The sequence below is a fragment of the Trachurus trachurus genome, assembly GCF_905171665.1.
Source record: "Trachurus trachurus genome assembly, chromosome: 16".
Taxonomy (NCBI): Eukaryota; Metazoa; Chordata; class Actinopteri; order Carangiformes; family Carangidae; genus Trachurus; species Trachurus trachurus.
In genome coordinates this window covers 34,551,363-34,569,305 of record NC_139902.1, presented here as the reverse complement: position 1 = coordinate 34,569,305, position 17,943 = coordinate 34,551,363, and the positions used below count along the sequence as shown (strand labels likewise).

Here is a 17,943-nt window from a genome sequence, read left to right as displayed (position 1 = left end):
GAATAACCTGCAGGTTTCTCTTAGTTCATGTAAACACCATACCCTGAATTTGATCAAAAACGGGATACTTAAAAACCCAGATTACAACCGGGGTACTGACGTGCATGTAAACACAGTCATTGTCTCATGTTTGATTCATTGAGCTGGTTACAACCCAAATCAAGAAGGCAATCTCATTGGCTTCATTTTCTTTTCAAATGTATCTCCATTGTCCTCCTTATTTAAAAGAACTTTTTCCAGATTCCATACAATTCGCCATACCCACTTTCCTTTTTTCTTTGTTCCTAGATTCTCAAAAGAGATTGGTAAAGGGTCATTCCAATATAAAGCCCCATCGGACTGGACCTTTTTTGTTACCTGTTTTTGTTATTACCTCTTTTCATTGTTTCAGGATGTCACTATACTTATATTTTTCTCCATTTTCGTTATTTCGTTATTCCTACTATGTTATTCAATATCTCTATTCTGTTTGTTAGACTTATGTGGGTAGATGTCTGTATTTGTCATATGTTATGTATGTCTATAATGTAATGTAGTGTATTGTTGTCATGTGTTCTATAATAATAATGGTTTACATTTATATAGCGCTTTTCACGATACCCAAAGCGCTTTACAGAAACCATTATTCATCCATACCACATTCACACCGGTGGTGGTAAACTACGTCTGTAGCCACAGCTGCCCTGGGGCAGACTGACGGAAGCGTGGCTGCCATTTCGCGCCAAACGGACCCTCCGACTACCACCATGATCATTCATACACATTCACACGAGGCAAGTTGGGTTAGGTGTCTTGCCCAAGGACACTACGACAGCGACTGGGACAGAGCGGGATTCGAACCGCCGACCCTCTGATCATTGGACGACCCACTCTACTATGTATATGTCTGTCTAGGAATCCCCTGGAAAATGAGATGCTACATCTCAAGGGGCTATCCTTCAATAAATTCAATTCAATTCAATTCCATTCAATCCCAGTGGGTCATTCTCTCTCTCTCTGATCAGTTATCAGTTAAATGACATCACAGATCCATTGATTCACAGATTCACATTCTGTTTATTCATTGAGTAAAAAAATAAAAACATCTGATTTTATTTACAAAACGTATAAAAAAATCTCTTTGAAAAAATCTCTTTGACTCGGATCTTAATAAAAACACAACAACAACAGGTTGAAAACAAAACACTACAGAGAAAACTGCTGAGCCGCTGACAGAAAACTGCTGAGTCACAGCTCCTCAGGTGACGACGTCATCCTCAGAACACCTGGACGGCCTGGGGGGGGGCGGAGTCCTGGTCCACCTGGAGACAAGACGACAACAAACCTCCGTTAACCACCTGGTCGCGACCTCATCGTCTCATTTAAAGCCCCAGTGTGTAACTTATTTGGCTTTTTTACATGCAGCGTCTGTTGTCTGTCTGACTGTCTGCCCGATTTCAGGTGAATGCAACATCAAGAATACGTTCAGATATGCAACCGCACCGCTAAATTCCTACACATTATACCTTTAAAGTGATACGCCAACATTATTTTTTCGTGTCTTGCCTCACTCCCGAGTCCATGACCAGCAGATAGACATAGCTTAGCTCAAACGCTGCTTTTACTTTGAAACAGGAAGCTAACCTACCCTCGATGTAGCTAGCTTGAACCAAAATAAAGCGTCTTTGCTTGAACCCTCCGTTTTGACCGATCTCGTCCCGTTAGCGGCATTTGACCGCTCAAGATGCCTTACCGGAGAGTTTTGTCAGCTCTGAGACGAAGATCGGTCTGTTTAGAGTTGCTGAAGAGTTTCTCTGATGACTTTAGGTGGAGGCAGGCTAACACTACCTATAGACTTCCAGTGTTTGAGCTAAGCTAATTAGCGACTTTAGGTGGAGGCAGGCTAACACTACCATACACTTCCAGTGTTTGAGCTAAGCTAATTACGGCGATACGGCTCTATCTCCCTTGTTACTACACGCACAGTGGAAAGGATGGTGTCTATCTGCTGGTCATGGACTCGGAAGTGAGGCAAGACACGGAAAAAAAAAATGTTGGCGTATCCCTTTAAATGACCTCGTCGCCTGCTGTGAGGTCACTGGCTCACCTCGCTGTAGGCGGGGGGAGCAGGGTAGTGCAGCTCTGGCGCCCTCATGAAGAGCCCGCCGTCCTCCTCTTCCTCGGCGCCGTCGTAGTCCTGCAGCAGCGGCGTGCGGGGGCCGTCCGCCACCCTCAGGTCGCGGTGGATGTTGCTGTAGCTGGGGGGGGCCGAGGTGAAGGACGGCGCCGAGGGGAAGGACGCCCAGCTGCTGCCCAGCGAGCCCACCTGGCTGCTCACGCTGCTGGTGCGGCTGCCCACGCCGCTGAACGGCACCGTGCCGATGACCAGCGGCAGCTCCAAGACCAGCTTCTCACTGCCGGGGATGTGCAGGTAGATCTGAGCGGGGGGAGCGGGGAGAAAACTTTATGTATCAGCTTCTACAGTCCTAAAGCATAAAAACATACAAGGAGACAGAAATATTCACAAGTTTCCGAACGTCATCTATGGTCAAAACTGGAAGTCAGTTGCTTGCAAATTGGACTCAACTGAGGACAGAGACTGCATCTTTCGAATATCTGACTACTTTAAAAACTACTCAAACTGATTATTAGATTATCAGAATAGTTGGTGACTAATTTAATAATGGGTCATTGTTCGACAGCTCTAGTCTTTGTCTCAGTTTTTCATGGAAGCAGCTGGTTAATTCTGACTGATCAGAGCAATCAACGGAAACAAAGCTGATTATTTTTGCAATTCAGTTTAGTTTCAGTTAGTTTTGTAATGTTCATTTTAGCTTTAGTTCAGTTTTCTTTATTTTTTTTATCTGAGTTTACTAAATGATATTTCCACTGCTAGTTTTAGTTTGACGTGGCTGTGATGTCATCGCGGACCATGACTCACCATGAGAGTGTAGTCCACCTTGATGATGTCACAGCCCACCAGCGAGGGCTTCAGTCGGGGGACGCGGATCACCTTCCCCTGCCACATGTCGCACATCCCAGAGATGATGTGGTTCCCTCGGACCGCCGACAGCTTCTGGCACAGCACCTGGAGAAGCACCGGGGTCAGAGGTCAGAGGTGAGGGGTCAGAGGTCAGGGGTCAGGGCCCTGCAGAGCTGCTTATTTTATTCTAATGTTTATTTAAAGGGATAGTTCACCCAAAATTGAAATTTAATTCATCCTCATTATCTCCTCCCCCTCATGTGGACTAAGGGCTGGGAGAAGTTTCAGAGTCCTCCGTGGCTTCTCTGAGTTACAGGGGGTCTCGGCGTAGCAGTGCATGTCCATATGACGGTTGCAAATGGACACCAACTGTCTTCATAACAAAAAGACACACCAAAAAACATCCAAATACCTCCATGCTGCTCGTATGTAATGTCTGTCTTGTATTGAAGCCCTGAAATGCGAATTTGTCCCGAAAAAAATTAAATAAGTCTATATTTTAAGCTTGTTTTGTAGCGGACAATTTCTCATGTCGGGGCTTCAATACAAGACGGACATTACATACGAGCAGCATGGAGGTATTTGGATGTCTTTTGGTGTGTCTTTTTGTTACGAAGACAGTTGGTATCCATTTGCAACCGTCATATGGACATGCACTGCTACGCCGAGACCCCCTGTAACTCAGAGAAGCCACGGAGGACTCTGAAACTTCTCCCAGCCCTTAGTCCACATGAGGGGGAGGAGATCATGAGGGAAATTTGAATTTTGGGTGAACTATCCCTTTAACAGGGACGATACATACAACATTGCCACAGAAAATGGAAAATGTGATGCATAAAGACGTCTAGCTTCAGCTAATTTGCAGTGCTTGTCAGGCGGGGGTCTACCTTGGTGCGGCCGTCGGCCACGTAGCTGTGCTTGGCGATGATGGCGGCCTTGGGCACCACGATCCGAGAGCAGGTGTTCTCGAACTTGGCGTTGATGTTGATGTCCTCGCCCTCGCAGAATCCCTTCCTGTCGATCTGGGCGCTGATGGACACCTGGCCGTCCGGGATGAACAGACACGTCACCTTCTTCTGCTTGGAGGCGGCAGCCGGGGCCTGGAGGGGGGGGGGGGGTAGGAGAGCTCAGTGACACGGACCAGCTGCTCTACTCTCTGTCTCTCTCTAGTCTCTGGTTCTGGTCAGTCAGTCCCTCCAGAATTTCGCAGGTTTTTTTTGTGATTTTGCGGCCACAACTTTGAAAAAATTGCGGTGCATGTTGCAATGTTTTAAGCGCTTTTGTTGCGATTAAATTGCGGGAGACAGCGAAAGTTGCAAAAAAAAAGTTGCAGTTTTGTTAACCCTAACCCTAACCCTGAATAATTAAAAATCAAAGGAAAATCTAAAATTTTGTAATGTCACAAAATAATGTGAGGTCCTGTTATACCAGCAATTTTCCCAAAAATATTACAAATTACATAGAGTTGTAATGTCTGTTTAAAAATCGTGGTAAAGGACTGTTTTAAAATGCCATTAAAAGAGTCCAGTCTTTGAATAAAAAGGGGAGGGTGGCTACTCAAGTCCAGGGCCAGGGCCTTAGGATGGGGGAAGGGGCACCTGGCCGCCGGCTGCTCTGCTCCGGCCCTGCGGTGGCGCACTCACTGGATTCCCCCTCGGCGAGTGCTTGTGTTCCTTTACTTATCACTTTGTGCACGTTGTATCAAGGTTCTTGCCGTCAGCCCAGCCCCGCCGTTCCTCCGTGGACTCACTTTCAACCACCGCTCCGTCCAGACTCTCTGATGTAGAACTCACAGAAAGCACGACGATTGGTCCAATTTGCGGAAAAGTTGCGGGGATTGGTTGAATTTGCGTTAATTGTTGCGATCGCAACATCGTGAATTCCTGGAGGGACTGGTCTGTAGTTCTGGTCTGTAATTGTAGTTCTGGTCTGTGGTTCGGGTCTGGTTCAGGTCTGTAGTTCTAGTCTGTAGTTCTAGTCTGTAGTTCCGTACCAGCAGGTCCGGTCTGTTGATGTCCAGCGGCTCCTCCACCTCAAACTCCTTCTCACACTGCAAAGCATTCTGGGACGGCCGCTGCAGCTGCGCACGCACGTAGTAGCGCACGTAGCCGAACTTCCCCCGGTAGGACGACACCAGACGGCTGAGGACAGAGGACAGAGATCAATAACTGATACCATCCATCAGTCGATCAATGACCAGTGGATCAATAACCAGTGGATCAATAACCAGTGGATCAATAACCAGTGGATCAATAACCAGTGGATCAATAACCAATGGATCAATAACCAGTGGATCAATAACCAGTGGATCAATAACTAGTTGATCAATAACCAGTGGATCAATAACCAGTGGATCAATAACCAATGGATCAATAACCAGTGGATCAATAACCAGTGGATCAGTAACTCACCCCGGAGCTGGAAGCTCGAAGCCGAACTGGAACTTGTAGGTTTTCCCCGGCTGCAGCAGGAAGAAGCCGTCGGAGTCTGAGGACACACAGACAGACTTTAGACTGAACAGCCAATAATCAACAGCCAATAATCAATAGTTATTATAATGATGTGATGATGATGTTAATAACATTAAATCCTGACATGTCATTAACACGTGTTATGAACAGTAACAGTCTATGTGATGCTCAGGTTTACTCAGTTGCCCACGACAACAAAACTATGTCAATGTTCCCAAAGTGGCGTCCTGGAAATCTTACCACTTTTTTCTAGAAATTTTTTCTTTTTTTTCTTTTTTTGAGGAATTGTACCTATCTATCTATCTATCTATCTATCTATCTATCTATCTATCTATCTATCTATCTATCTATCTATCTATCTATCTATATAGATACCCCTCTCCTTTCTTTTTTTTCAAACCCTCTATCTCTTCTTTCTTTCTTTCTTTCTTTCTTTCTTTCTTTCTTTCTTTCTTTCTTTCTTTTACTCCTTCATTTGTATTTTATGTAACTTCTTTCTATCTTTCCCATATCTATCCAAGAATTCTATCTATCTATCTATCTATCTATCTATCTATCTATCTATCTATCTATCTATCTATCTATCTATCTATCTATCTATCTATCTATCTATCTATCTATCCATCCATCCATCCATCCATCCATCCATCCATCCATCCATCCATCCATCCATCCATCCATCCATCCAGCCATCCATCCATCCAGCCATCCCTCCATCCCTCCATCCCTCCGTACCTTGGCTGAGCTGCTCCTCCAGCCGCAGCTCCTCCTCGTACTTCAGGTATTCCACCTCTTGGCTGCGGCTGCGGTTCTTCCTCCCTCCGCGGTGATCGACGTGTGCGCAGCCGGCGGCGGTGACGCTGAGTCCGGCCACTCTGCAGCTGACCGCCGCCTGCAGCAGCACGCAGCCCGACAGCTTGTCCCCGCTGCTGTAGAAGCACCGGTCCGGGTCCGAGAACTGCAGCTGGAACACCTTCATCTTCTGGGCCGAGGACAGAACCATGGCTGCGTGGTCTGTGCTGCTGTGTTCAATTCAATTCAATTCAATTCAATTCAATTCAATTCAATTCAATTCAAAAAACGTTATTGTCTGTCACAGGGACAGAAAATCTCACATAAAAACCATAAAAATCCTAAAATTCCTCGTTTACTCTTTACTGCGGTCCGCTTAATGGTTTTAAAACGCACGGGATTCGAACATGGAGCTTCCACTGACTGTGTCCGTGTGGATAAACAGCTGCGGGGCTTTATACCGGAGAGAGGGGGAGGGGGGGGCAACCCCGGTGTCCCCTTACCGGGCAGCACCGGGCGGCACGTGCACACCGCATGGACGCGCAGCTTGTAGGTCGAGTTGGACCAATCAGAGCGCAGAGAGGGCGCGTGGACAGACTATCTATCTATCTATCTATCTATCTATCTATCTATCTATCTATCTATCTATCTATCTATCTATCTATCTATCTATCTATCTATCTATCTATCTATCTATCTATCTATCTATCTATCTATCTATCTATCTATCTATCTATCTATCCATCTCTACCCCTAGACTAGAGAATGCATTTCCTGAAGGAAGTCCGGGTGAATGCTGAAAGCTGGAAGCTGAATGAGCTGCATAAATTGTATGAAGAGTTTGAAATGACTTGAATTGTTGAAGATCAGTATGAAGAAATTGAAAGTCTGAAGTCTACTCAGATTTACTTAAAACTGACAGTTTGAAAACATTTTTGAACCATTACTAATGTAGATGAAACGATATCTGAAGAGTTAAAGTAGAAGATGAAAGATGGAGGATGGATGAACTGGGTGGTAATTAGTTGAATTAGTGAAGAATATGAATGAATTGAAAGGTTAAAGTGCACTCAGATTTATTTAAAACAGTTTGAAAACATTTTTTGAACCTTTACTAATATAGATGAAACAGGATTCTGTGGTCTGTGCTGCTGTGTTTACTCTTTACTGCAGTCCAGTCCGCTGATTGGTTAAAACGCACGGGATTCGAACATGGAGCGGTGGTGGTTCCACTGACTGTCCCCGTGTGGGTAAACAGCTGCAGGGCTTTATACCGGAGGGAAGGGGGGCAACCCCGGTGTCCCCTTACACGTGCACACCGCGTGGACGTGCAGCTGCAGGTTTAGGGTTGGACCAATCAGAGCACAGAGAGGCTGCGTGGACAGGCCGTGGCGCCCGGAGCAACCATAAATAAGAAGAGACAGAATGTAAAGAGTCATCAGAGACAGAATAGACCTGTTGTTGTCTCTGGTGGTAATCTATAAACAACAACAATACACAGCAACACACAAACAACAATAACAACAACAACCTGAGTGTGATAGTTCCACGGCTGGACAACAACAACAACAACATGAACATGAACAGACTGACCTCTGACCCCTGACCCCATGTCCTGACCTCTGACCGATCGGACACAACAACACTCAGTCAGTACGTTTACATGCAGAGCTTAAAGGGATAGTTCACCCAAAATTAAAATGTCACTGTCAAAAGCAGTGCATGTCCATATGACGGTTGCAAATGGATACCAACTGTCTTCGTAACAAAAAGACACACCAAAAAACATCCAGATACCTCCATGCTGCTCGTCTGTAATGTCCCTCTTGTATTGAAGCCCCGAAATGCAAAATTGTCCCAAAAAAAAGTCGATATTTCAAGCTTGTTTTGTAGCGGAAGCTTCTCGAAGCTCCTCTTCCCGGTTCATCAAATTTGGATGAACTGGGAAGAAAAAAAAAACTCAAAATCTTTCCAAAAATATTATTTCTTGTCAAAATGTCTAATTTCTAGTCAAAACTAAACTCTTTCCACTTAAAATAATTAATACTCATCACCTAAAAATCAACTTGTTTTTAGATCATTTTCACTTGTTTCAAACAAATTTTCACTTGAAATAAGTAGGAAAATCTGCCAGTGAAAGCAAGTTTTTTGTGCTTGTAATAAGGAAGAAAAACTTGATCCACTATCAGATTTTTCTACTTATTTCAAGTGAAAATCTGCTTGAAAGAAGTAAAAAGTGTCTAAAAACAAGCTACTTTTAATGTGATGAGTCTTATTTTAAGTAGAATGAGGTTTGTTTTGACTAGAAATAAGACAAATATTCGATAAGATTTTGAGTTTTTGCAGTGTGAAGATCAGAAAAACACAAACACCGACATGAAAAATGATACATTTTTATTTAAAATATTTGATCGATCTTTAATTACACTTGTAGACACCTGTAGACACCTGTAGACAACTACTGACACCTAGTGGCTCTAGGTGTCAGTAGGTGTCCGTATTTGTCACCAGGTAGTCGTAGTGACACCTTCAGGCACCGGTTCACACCGGTGACTTCCTGTGCAGGTGTGCATCAGCTGATCGTAGCCCCTCCCCCAGTCCAGACAGAATAAATAAACCAGAGTCTCTGTGTGTCTTCTGTACAGGAGGTCAGAGGTCAGAGGCCTGAGCTGACCTCTGAGTGACCTCTGAACTTTAGGATCCTTCATCATCGGGCTGAAGGTCGTCGTCATCTGTTCAGCTTTTCATCAAACCTGCAGAACGAGGACACGGGTCATCAGTCCTCACACATGGAAAACAGACAGGGAGCGTTGTAAAAGGTTTGACAGCAGAAATGATCTGTAGGAACTTGAAGGATTAAAACCTGGGTGGACAACCCGGTCAACTAGCTGCTGGAAAGCTACAGGGGCCAAAACCCCTTTCTGGGGTCATTTTGCTGGCGAAATTATGTAAATGCAAATATTTAGGTACTACAATGGCATAAATAGTCATACAACTATAACATTTGGCAGAGAGTATCTTGACACATAGGGGGAGGCATGAAAAAAAGATTCTGGGGTTTGTTGCAACTCGATTTTAAGATATCACCCTCAACATCCCCAAAAAGACAAAAGACAAATTCTCATGGATGGAAATTAGCATTGCTGCTATAATCCGGCACATTTACATGTTTTTATATGTTCATTGATGTGCACTGTCCCACCCAAATAAACAAATAAAGTAAAGTAAAGTATGAAAATTATTATTTTTCAGCATTTTATGGAGAATATCGATGCCTAACATGTAGTATATAGAACATTTCCTTAATTCATAATTTAATCCTTGAAGTTCCTAGATATCATTTCTGGTGTCAAACCTTTTACAACGCTCCGTGTCTGTTTTCCAAAAAACTGGGATTTTGCCCCCTGGGTAAGAAGTAGAACAAGGACAAAAGGAGAGTAGAACAGAGACAGTAGAACCTGAGTAGAACAAGGACAGTGGGACAAGGACAGCAAGTCTGTGGATATTCTCATTCATCCAGGTCATCGTTCTTTTCTGGGCAAACTGAATCGTAGGCAACTGGAGTTGTATTTGTCTGGGAAGACGTTTCTCCTCTGATCCAAGGGGCTTCATCATCAGTTCGTACGCAACAAGTCTCACTAGTCCAACTAGCTGGACAAAGACAGTGGAGTGAGACCCAGGTATTTAAGGGCTGATGAAGCCCCTTGGATCAGAGGAGAAACGTCTTCCCAGACAAATACAAGTCCAGTTGCCTACGACTCAATTTGCCCAGAAAAGAAAGGGACCTGAGTAGAACAGAGACAGTAGAACCTGAGTAGAACTCTTACTGGCGGACGGCGTCGGGGACCTGCAGTCGCTCTGTGGGGATGAACTCTGAGAGCTGCTGCAGGTTCTGGATGAACCGGATCTTCCTGCTGAACTTCTCACTGTGGACACAGGTCACAGACATAGACTGTTAAAAACATGGCCGTAGCATCCGTGACGTCACCCATTGGTTCTGGGGAGTCGTTTTTGTGACTCCAATATGGCGGCCTGAACAGCTCCATGTTGGATTGGCCGGCCGAGAACCCGCCCACTGGCCTCGAAGCAGCTGTCCACGGAGCTGCTCGGACCTGTCACTCAACGTTTCCGCGCCCTAACTGGCGAGAATTTTAAACCTAATAACAGTAAAACGGTAGAGAAAATTCACCCCCCTCAGAGTGTGTGCGGGGAAAGAAACTATCGATTGAGACCAAAAAAATAAAATGTACCAGGCTGTAAATATGTTTTTTTAAAGCAGAAGTAAGCGATCCGGTGGTTTTGTCTAACTTCCTGTCAGCCGATGGAGTTAGCAGCCCCCGTCCTCGTCATGGATCTATTGGTCTTCGTCCCTACGTCACCACATTCAGGCGCATCCCTTGGCTGCACACACAGAGAGGACTGCCCCTTTATGCCGTTCTCTCTCCTCATTGGATAAAGGTTGTAGGATACAAGGAAAGTTTTCTCCTGGGCTCAGAGCAGAGCAGAGTGACTGACAGACCCGTGTTTCAGACCAAACACTCTATAGAAGTGATTGCTGTCGGAAGATACAACTATTTAAGACTTATATTAACACAAACATTCACCTTACTTCTGCTTTAACGGTGCGGCGGAGTCGTGTCCGAAAGTGTTTTTCATTTGACCAGTGAGTCCACTATATAGTTCACTATATTAAATTCAATAGATAGATATATAATAATAATAATAATAATAATAATACATTTTATTTAGAAGCGCCTTTCACGCCACTCAAGGACACTTTACAGCAGTTAAAATCATCAAAAACACAGAATAAATCATCAATAAACAATACCAAAACAAAACACACAGCACGGAATAAACAACATTAAAAGCACAGAATAAACAACAATAAACACATCAGTAAAAATGAATAATGAAAAGAACAAATAAATAAAACTATAGAGAGTAGGGAGTAGTCAGAGGTCAGGGGTCAGGGGGTCAGAGGTCAGATGAGTGTGTGTGTGTGTGTGTGTGTGTGTGTGTGTGTGTGTGTGTGTGTGTGTGTGTGTGTGTGTGTGTGTGTGTGTGTGTGTGTGTGTGTGTGTGTGTGTGTGTGTGTGTGCTGCTGACCTGATGAAGGGCTTGATCAGGGTGATGACGGCCTTGACGTACCAGGCAGGATGGACCACCAGCAGACCCTTCAGGTCCTTCTTCAGCCTGGAGACACAGGGAATCACACCACACCGTCGTCATGGAAACAAGCTCCTCCCGTCACACACCTGTTATGTCTTGTAACCTGACTGAGTGAATGAGTGGCCTCTAGCTCCGCCCACAGCAGCATACCTGCGGTCGATGGAGGTGTAGCACTGGTGCAGCCACTTGATGGCCGGCACCTTGTTCCTGGGAGCCAGAGCACAGAGGTAGACCAGCACGTAGTTCTCTGACACCATCAGGTCCAGAGTCCCCACGATGTACCTGCAGCCACAGACACACCTTTATGATCATCTTCATCTCCATCATCATCCTCACCAGAGTCCACCTGTAGACCTGGCCTCACCTGAACAGGTTGTCCATCACGTACTCGTAGTCTTCCACCGTGTTCTCGGGCAGGTAGCAGGACGTGAACAGGATGATGGCGTTCATCCCGTCTCCATAGTAACCTGACAACCAATGAGGGATGCAGAGGAGTCAAACTTTACAGCCAGAGGCGTATTTTTCGTACGAGTAATTCCGTCAATAATATTTTTCGAACCCCAGTCCTTTTTCACCAATTGTGAATGTTCCGCGGTGAAAATGCAACATAACATTTTACCGGAGTGAGGTTGATTGTTCTGAGTTTCGCCCGGCGACTAAACGCATCAACCAATCATGTAGCGTCTAAAGGAGGTATGTCACATCACCATGACAACAATGTAAACAACCTGTGTCTCTCACCAGAGATGGTTTAGAAACAGTAATAGAGCATCTTTGCTCTGGTTACATGGTGTCATTCCAACATCCCACCATTCCGACATACCTCTATTCCGACATGTGAACGTCCCACCATTCCGACAAGGCTTTCTATATAAGGAAACAGGCTCCTCCCTTCTTTAAGACATGCTGATAGAGGAATACCCACATGGTTGTGTGTAATTATGCAGCAGAGCGCAGACAGAGACTAGTCTGCCTGTCTAGCCAGTCATTCCGATCATAGGAGGCAAGAATTGTCGGAATGACGGGACGTTTGATAGAAAATTAAGTGTTGCCATTTAGACAATTAGAGGCCTATGTCGGACTGGTGGGATGTTGGACTGGCGGTTGCCCCCCCCTTTGCTCTCACCTCCTTCTCACCATTTCTTTTATCTACAGTCTATGTTCACCACCTGGTCTGGTTTGACAAGAGACACAAACTTTCCAAAGACAACGACATGAAGGTGTTGAATACGTGAGGGATAATTAAAGCAGAAGTAAGCGATCCGGTCGTTTTGGCTAACTTTTTGTCAGCCGATGGAGTTAGCAGCCCCCGCCCTCGTCATCGTCTATTGGTCCTCGTCCCTACGTCACCACATTCACGCGCATCCCTTGGCTGCACACACAGCCCTTCATGCCGTTCAAAGTCAAAGTCAAAGTGTCTTTATTTGTCCCAAACAGGGAAAAATTGATTTGCAGCCAGGAAGATTCTCTCTCCTCATTGGATAAAGCTTGTAGGATACAAGGAAGTATACAAGAAGTTTTCTCCTCGGCTTACAGCAGAGCAGAGTGACTGACAGACCCGTGTTTCAGACCAAACACTCTATAGAAGTGATTGGTGTCAGAAGATACAACTATTTAAGACGTATATTAACACAAACATTCACCTTACTTCTGCTTTAACCAGTAGTTGCATTAAACAGATTTAAGACTCGATGTGGAGGAGAAGAACCTCCCGACACAAAGAGAAACTTTGGTTTTTGTTGTTAGGGTTGCTGAAAATGTTGCATATTGGTGTCTTTTATCCATGTGTAACCGGTGTAAACACACAGATTGCAGGTGTGTGTGAGTTTGAGGCGTGACCTCTGACCTCCGTGGGACAGGACCTGCAGGTACGGCTCTAGGACGCTCATGTTGACCTGGTACTCCTGTCCAGAGACGCAGAACCTCCTCCAGCGGCGCCCCCTGCTGTCCACCTGGTCCAGGCCTGGCAGCGCCTCGCTCTGCTCCGCCGGCGCTCTGGCCACGCCCACCGGCCGGCCACGCGCCATCCCAGGAAGGTCGTCTAGCAGACAGAGAGAGAGAGAGGTCAAAGGTCAAGAGCTAGTCAGCAGTAGAGCACTGGAAAAGAGAGAAAGGACACCACCATTGGCCCCCTAGTGGCAGGATATGGGTATTGCAAAAGCGCCCAGAAAACCCATTCACTCCAATGTATGTGTGTTGCCCACTTGCTTGTAAATTGATGAAAACGGCCGTGTTTTTGTTTTTAGGTGTCTTGGTCATATCAAATTACACTTATAATTTGTTTATTACAAAATGTAGATTGAAACATTCATGTAGATAACTGTTGTTTGTTTGTTTTTACTGGCCTGTGTGTTAATGTTTATCTGTAAAGGATCCTCAATGATGCTATTAACGTGGGTGATCTATAAATGTCCTTAAATTATTGAAAACACCACACTGCTCATTCACCAACAATGCAGAGTTGTCAGTTCTTGGGCGCTTTTGCAAAACCCATATTCCTCCACCAGGAGGCGCTTCCATTGGACCAATGCTGTCCTTACTCTCTTTTACAGAGCTCTACTCAGCAGCTCAGAGGGTTTCCTGCAGACGGTCAGGTGACCAGTTGTTCAAAAGTAATCTGATTGGATTCTGGATCATGGATTGGATCAAATCTAAACTAAAACCAGATCCTGAGACCAGATCAGATCACATGATCCAGTCTCTGTTCTAATCTGGATCAAACCCTCAGTTTGTGTTGATCATAGTCAGATCATGAAAACTTTGATCCAGAACATCAGGATTATTCTGATCCCAGCAGTTTGGTGGATTCAGGAACAACATGGGATTTAGATTCAATTCAAACTGGTCTAAAAAGCAACATTTATCATGTAGTATACAAAAATTTATTGATTTATATTTTGCAACTGATTTTTAAACCATTACAGTGATAAAGTCAATAAAGTAAACTTTTGATTATTACATAAATGAAGAACTTTTCCAAAACTACTGGATATTTTAGAGGGAGCAGAAAAAAGTATTGCTTTTCCATTAAAAATTATATTTAGTCTGAATGAATTGATGAAATTGACCCTGCTCTCTGTCACATGCATTGCAGGAATTATTTTTCTGTTGTTGCAGTTCCTATTTTGAGACACTAGATGGTGGTGTTGTGCTAATTCTCCACTGACTCAACATGTTCAACCTTTAATGAAATTAGAAATTTATTTATGTAACCAGCCAGACCAGATAAGATCAGATCAGGTCTGTCTGTTTAAACGACACTGAAGAAACAGAAAATCTGGATTGGATCTGGATCAGACTGATCAGATCCAACTGGGATAAAAGTGAAGATAGATTATTGATTATTGATCCTGGATGGAAAAACGAGGGATTTCAAAATCTGGATAATTTTGATCCAGATTAAAAGGATAGTTCAACATTTTGGCAAATTGTTGCTGCGAGCTATTTTTAGAACGGAGGCTCATGGGATTTCCCTCATCAAACTCATCAAATACACAATCCAACAACTCCACAACGCTCTGGTGGACAAGTTGTGACCTGCACATTCACCACGCTATGAGATAATAACACAACGTTACCACACAGAGTTGTTTTAGAGGGAAATTCATGCAAAACCACTGATGCACGTTGCCTTCAGGGACAGTTTTTCATCATCAGTCTATGAATTTCCCTCTAAAACAACTCTGTGTGGTAACTTTGTGTTATTATCTCATAGCGTGGTGAATGTGCAGCTCACAACTTGTCCACCAGAGCGTTGTGGAGTTGTTGGATTGTGTATTTGATGAGTTTGATGATGAGGGAAACCAAGAAATCCCATAATGAGCCTCTGTAGCGTAGCTCTGAGCAGCTCACGGCTCTGCTCCGCCGTTCTAAAAATAGCTTGCACCGACAATTAAAGGTAACGAACCTACTGCTATGACTATAGGGATTATGGTGATGGGCCAATTTGACTAAATGTTGAACTATCCCTTTAACCCCTTGGTGTCTCACCCTCCCACTCCAGCTCGTGCGTGCTGTCGGGCAGCGTTCCCGTCTCGCTGCCGGACGGCGTCTCCAGCGCCTCCAGGTTGATGTCCAGTGACGGCGTGTCGTCGGGCGTGGCCGACAGCGCTGCGGCCGAGAAGCCGTCGTTGCTGCGGCCGCTGAGCGTCAGGCTGAGGGTGGGGGCCACCAGCCGCTTCTTAGCCCCGCCCCCCGCTGCTCCTGATAGGGCCAGGCTGGTGGGCGGGGCTTCAGACAGGAAGAGGAGGGGGGGCGGGGCAAGAGAAGCAGGTGAAGACACGTTAGTATCAACATTCACAGTGATTGATTGATTGATTGATTGATTGATTGATTGATTGATTAAAAACTTTATTAAACAACATTAGACAAGTGTTCAAAAGGATTAAAAACACAATAAAGCCCTTGTAAAGGCTTGTTTCCATTGTGGTCCTATTTGATGGTCGACAGTAGCTACACATGGATTTAAAACAAGGAAGACAAACACACAACACATGGACTAACAACATGGGAGAGAGACACTAAAGCTCATAGACGACAACATTGAAGAGCAAGACAAGATGAAGATGAAACAGATAAAACAAGAGATTAGGTCCCAAACAGAAACAACAAAACATAAAACAGACACACACAGTGAAACCGTGAGGAGCAGATGAGGTAGAGTCTGACCTGGTCTCCGCTCGCCGCCGCTGCTGCCGGACGGACACGCCTCCTCTTCCTCTTCCTCCTCTGGACTCCCACAATCCTCTGGGAGCGGCCTGGAGCAGCACGCCACAAACACAGAGTCAGGGGTCAACACTGGGCACGTTACTTTAATTAGTTTTATTTAGTAACTGAATTACTACATTATAAAAGTAACTAATTATTACCAGGAAAAGTAACTATTGCATAAAAATGCTCAAATATATCAAATGACTTGGACTCACCCCCCCAATCTCCTGTTTATCTGGAACTAACCAACTCACTCAGTATTCCTCCACCTGTGTGGAGGGATACTGAGTGAGTTGGTTAGTTCCTGATAAACAGCTGGACTGAAACAAATGTGTAACCCTTTCATTTAGAGGCCGTTAATTAGGTGATTATGTCAAGAAATAGTCAAGAAATAACAGTCAGTTCCATAGTGATGTCATGTTTTCATAAAGGTAATAGATTACACATGCTTTTCATGTTTTGATTTATTTTTGGAAAGCCCAGATTTTCTTCTCCAACCAAGTCGTTGAAACTGGCCGACAGTTCCGGTCTGTTTCTACGCAATCAATCTTTGTTTTTTGGCGATATTTCTAAACATTACTATGAAAGGTATTCAATTCAGTTCAATCAATTCAGTTCAATCAATTCAGTTCAATCAATTCAATTCAATTCAATTCAAATTGATCATATATCTACCGGTAGACCGGCCAGCTCTCTCTTCCCATGAACCAGTCTGCCATCCAGTCCTCCCATTAAGCTGGCATTAATTGCCTTGCCTTGACTGTTACAGACATTATGACACAATTGATTGTTATTTATTTGCTATTTGACATTATTACATAATTAGCAGCCTGTAAATTAAAGAGTAACCAACTAATGTGTTTATAACTATAACTACACTTTAACAGGTGTGTTATTATTTAGTGACGTCTTGAGTCCAGTAACAGGGGAAACAGTAACTTTTATGATTACTGTTACTGAATAAAGTAACTCAGAGGTCAGAGGTCAGAGGTCAGACCTGGGGAAGCCGTCGTCCTGCCACTCCTCCCTCAGCTCCAGGTCCTGCATGGTGGAGGCTGCAGCTACAGGAGCCCTGCAGGGACAAAACACCTTCAACCATGTGCTTTTGTTCCATGGCGTTACATATCCATTCAAAACTGTCTATGCTCATCCCAGTCAGCAGCCCTGTGCACGGCTATAACACCAGAAATCATCATCTCATTAATGGTAAAAAATAGACGTCTAAAACGCACTAGCCTATGTATCAGCACCAGGGGGCCGCTGGTCTGGAATGGGCTGGATGAGAGTCTGAAATCAGCCAATTCCATCTCAGTCTTCAAGAAAAGATTAAAGGTGCAACTTCTTAACTCATATGTATCATGGTAATCTGGGTATGTCTGTCTGATGTCTGTACACTGCAAAAACTCTACATCTTTCCAAGAATATTTGTCTTATTTCTTGTCAAAATGTCTCATTTCTAGACTAATCTCTTTTCACTTAAAATAAGACTCATCACCTAAAAAATTACTTGTTTTTAGATCATTTTCACTAATTTTCAATTGAAATAAGTAGAAAAATCTGCCAGTGAAAGCAAGTTTTTATGCTTGTAATAAGAAAGAAAAACTTGCTTTCACTGGCAGATTTTTCTGCTTATTTCAAGTGAAAATCTGCTTGAAAGAAGTAAAAAGTGTCTAAAAACAAACTGCTTTTAATGTGATGAGTCTTATTTTAAGTAGAATGAGATTTGTTTTGACTAGAAATAAGACAAACATTCTTGGTAAGATATTGAGTTTTGCAGTGTAACACCAGAAATGTACATCTCATTAATGGAAGAAATAGACGTCTAAAACGCACTAG

The 17,943-nt window shown here is 44.1% G+C and overlaps 2 protein-coding genes across 3 annotated transcripts; both read right to left on the bottom strand.

The window, feature by feature from the left end:
- Positions 1 to 1,038: 1,038 nt before the first annotated feature.
- On the bottom strand, positions 1,039 to 6,622 carry LOC310999036 (thioredoxin-interacting protein-like). 2 transcript variants are annotated; one of them, XM_083989338.1, is made up of 8 exons: positions 6,531 to 6,622; positions 6,169 to 6,452; positions 5,374 to 5,449; positions 4,956 to 5,103; positions 3,850 to 4,062; positions 2,921 to 3,067; positions 2,087 to 2,416; positions 1,039 to 1,301 (listed from the first exon to the last, which is right to left on the bottom strand). In XM_083989338.1, exons 2-8 carry the CDS (start codon positions 6,434 to 6,436, stop codon positions 1,257 to 1,259), a joined length of 1,227 nt encoding a protein of 408 aa, XP_083845464.1. In that variant the 5' UTR covers positions 6,437 to 6,452; positions 6,531 to 6,622; the 3' UTR covers positions 1,039 to 1,256. The 2 variants fall into 2 exon arrangements, with proteins under 2 accessions (XP_083845464.1, XP_083845465.1); XM_083989339.1 differs by having other exon boundaries at positions 6,169 to 6,455; positions 6,537 to 6,622.
- Positions 6,623 to 8,807: 2,185 nt separating this feature from the next.
- On the bottom strand, positions 8,808 to 17,174 carry bnipl (BCL2 interacting protein like). Its single transcript, XM_083989351.1, has 9 exons — positions 17,105 to 17,174; positions 16,066 to 16,154; positions 15,388 to 15,627; positions 13,244 to 13,438; positions 11,762 to 11,864; positions 11,548 to 11,679; positions 11,335 to 11,421; positions 10,053 to 10,151; positions 8,808 to 8,978 (listed from the first exon to the last, which is right to left on the bottom strand). The coding sequence occupies exons 1-9, from the start codon at positions 17,152 to 17,154 to the stop codon at positions 8,954 to 8,956; spliced, it is 1,020 nt and encodes a 339-aa protein (XP_083845477.1). The 5' UTR covers positions 17,155 to 17,174; the 3' UTR covers positions 8,808 to 8,953.
- Between the last annotated feature and the right edge of the window lie 769 nt (positions 17,175 to 17,943).

Excerpts from the sequence above, each read along its gene's own strand:
- LOC310999036 (XM_083989338.1), bottom strand. The coding sequence starts at position 6,436 with ATGGTTCTGTCCTCGGCCCAGAAGATGAAGGTGTTCCAGCTGCAGTTC. Across the intron at positions 5,450-6,168 it reads GGAGGAGCAGCTCAGCCAAG|ACTCCGACGGCTTCTTCCTG; the intron begins GTACGGAGGGAT and ends GTGTGTCCTCAG. Across the intron at positions 2,417-2,920 it reads AGGTGGACTACACTCTCATG|ATCTACCTGCACATCCCCGG; the intron begins GTGAGTCATGGT and ends CCCCCCGCTCAG.
- bnipl (XM_083989351.1), bottom strand. The coding sequence starts at position 17,154 with ATGCAGGACCTGGAGCTGAGGGAGGAGTGGCAGGACGACGGCTTCCCC. Across the intron at positions 15,628-16,065 it reads CGGCGGCGAGCGGAGACCAG|CCCCGCCCACCAGCCTGGCC; the intron begins GTCAGACTCTAC and ends TCCTGTCTGAAG. Across the intron at positions 11,422-11,547 it reads TACACCTCCATCGACCGCAG|GCTGAAGAAGGACCTGAAGG; the intron begins GTATGCTGCTGT and ends CTGTGTCTCCAG.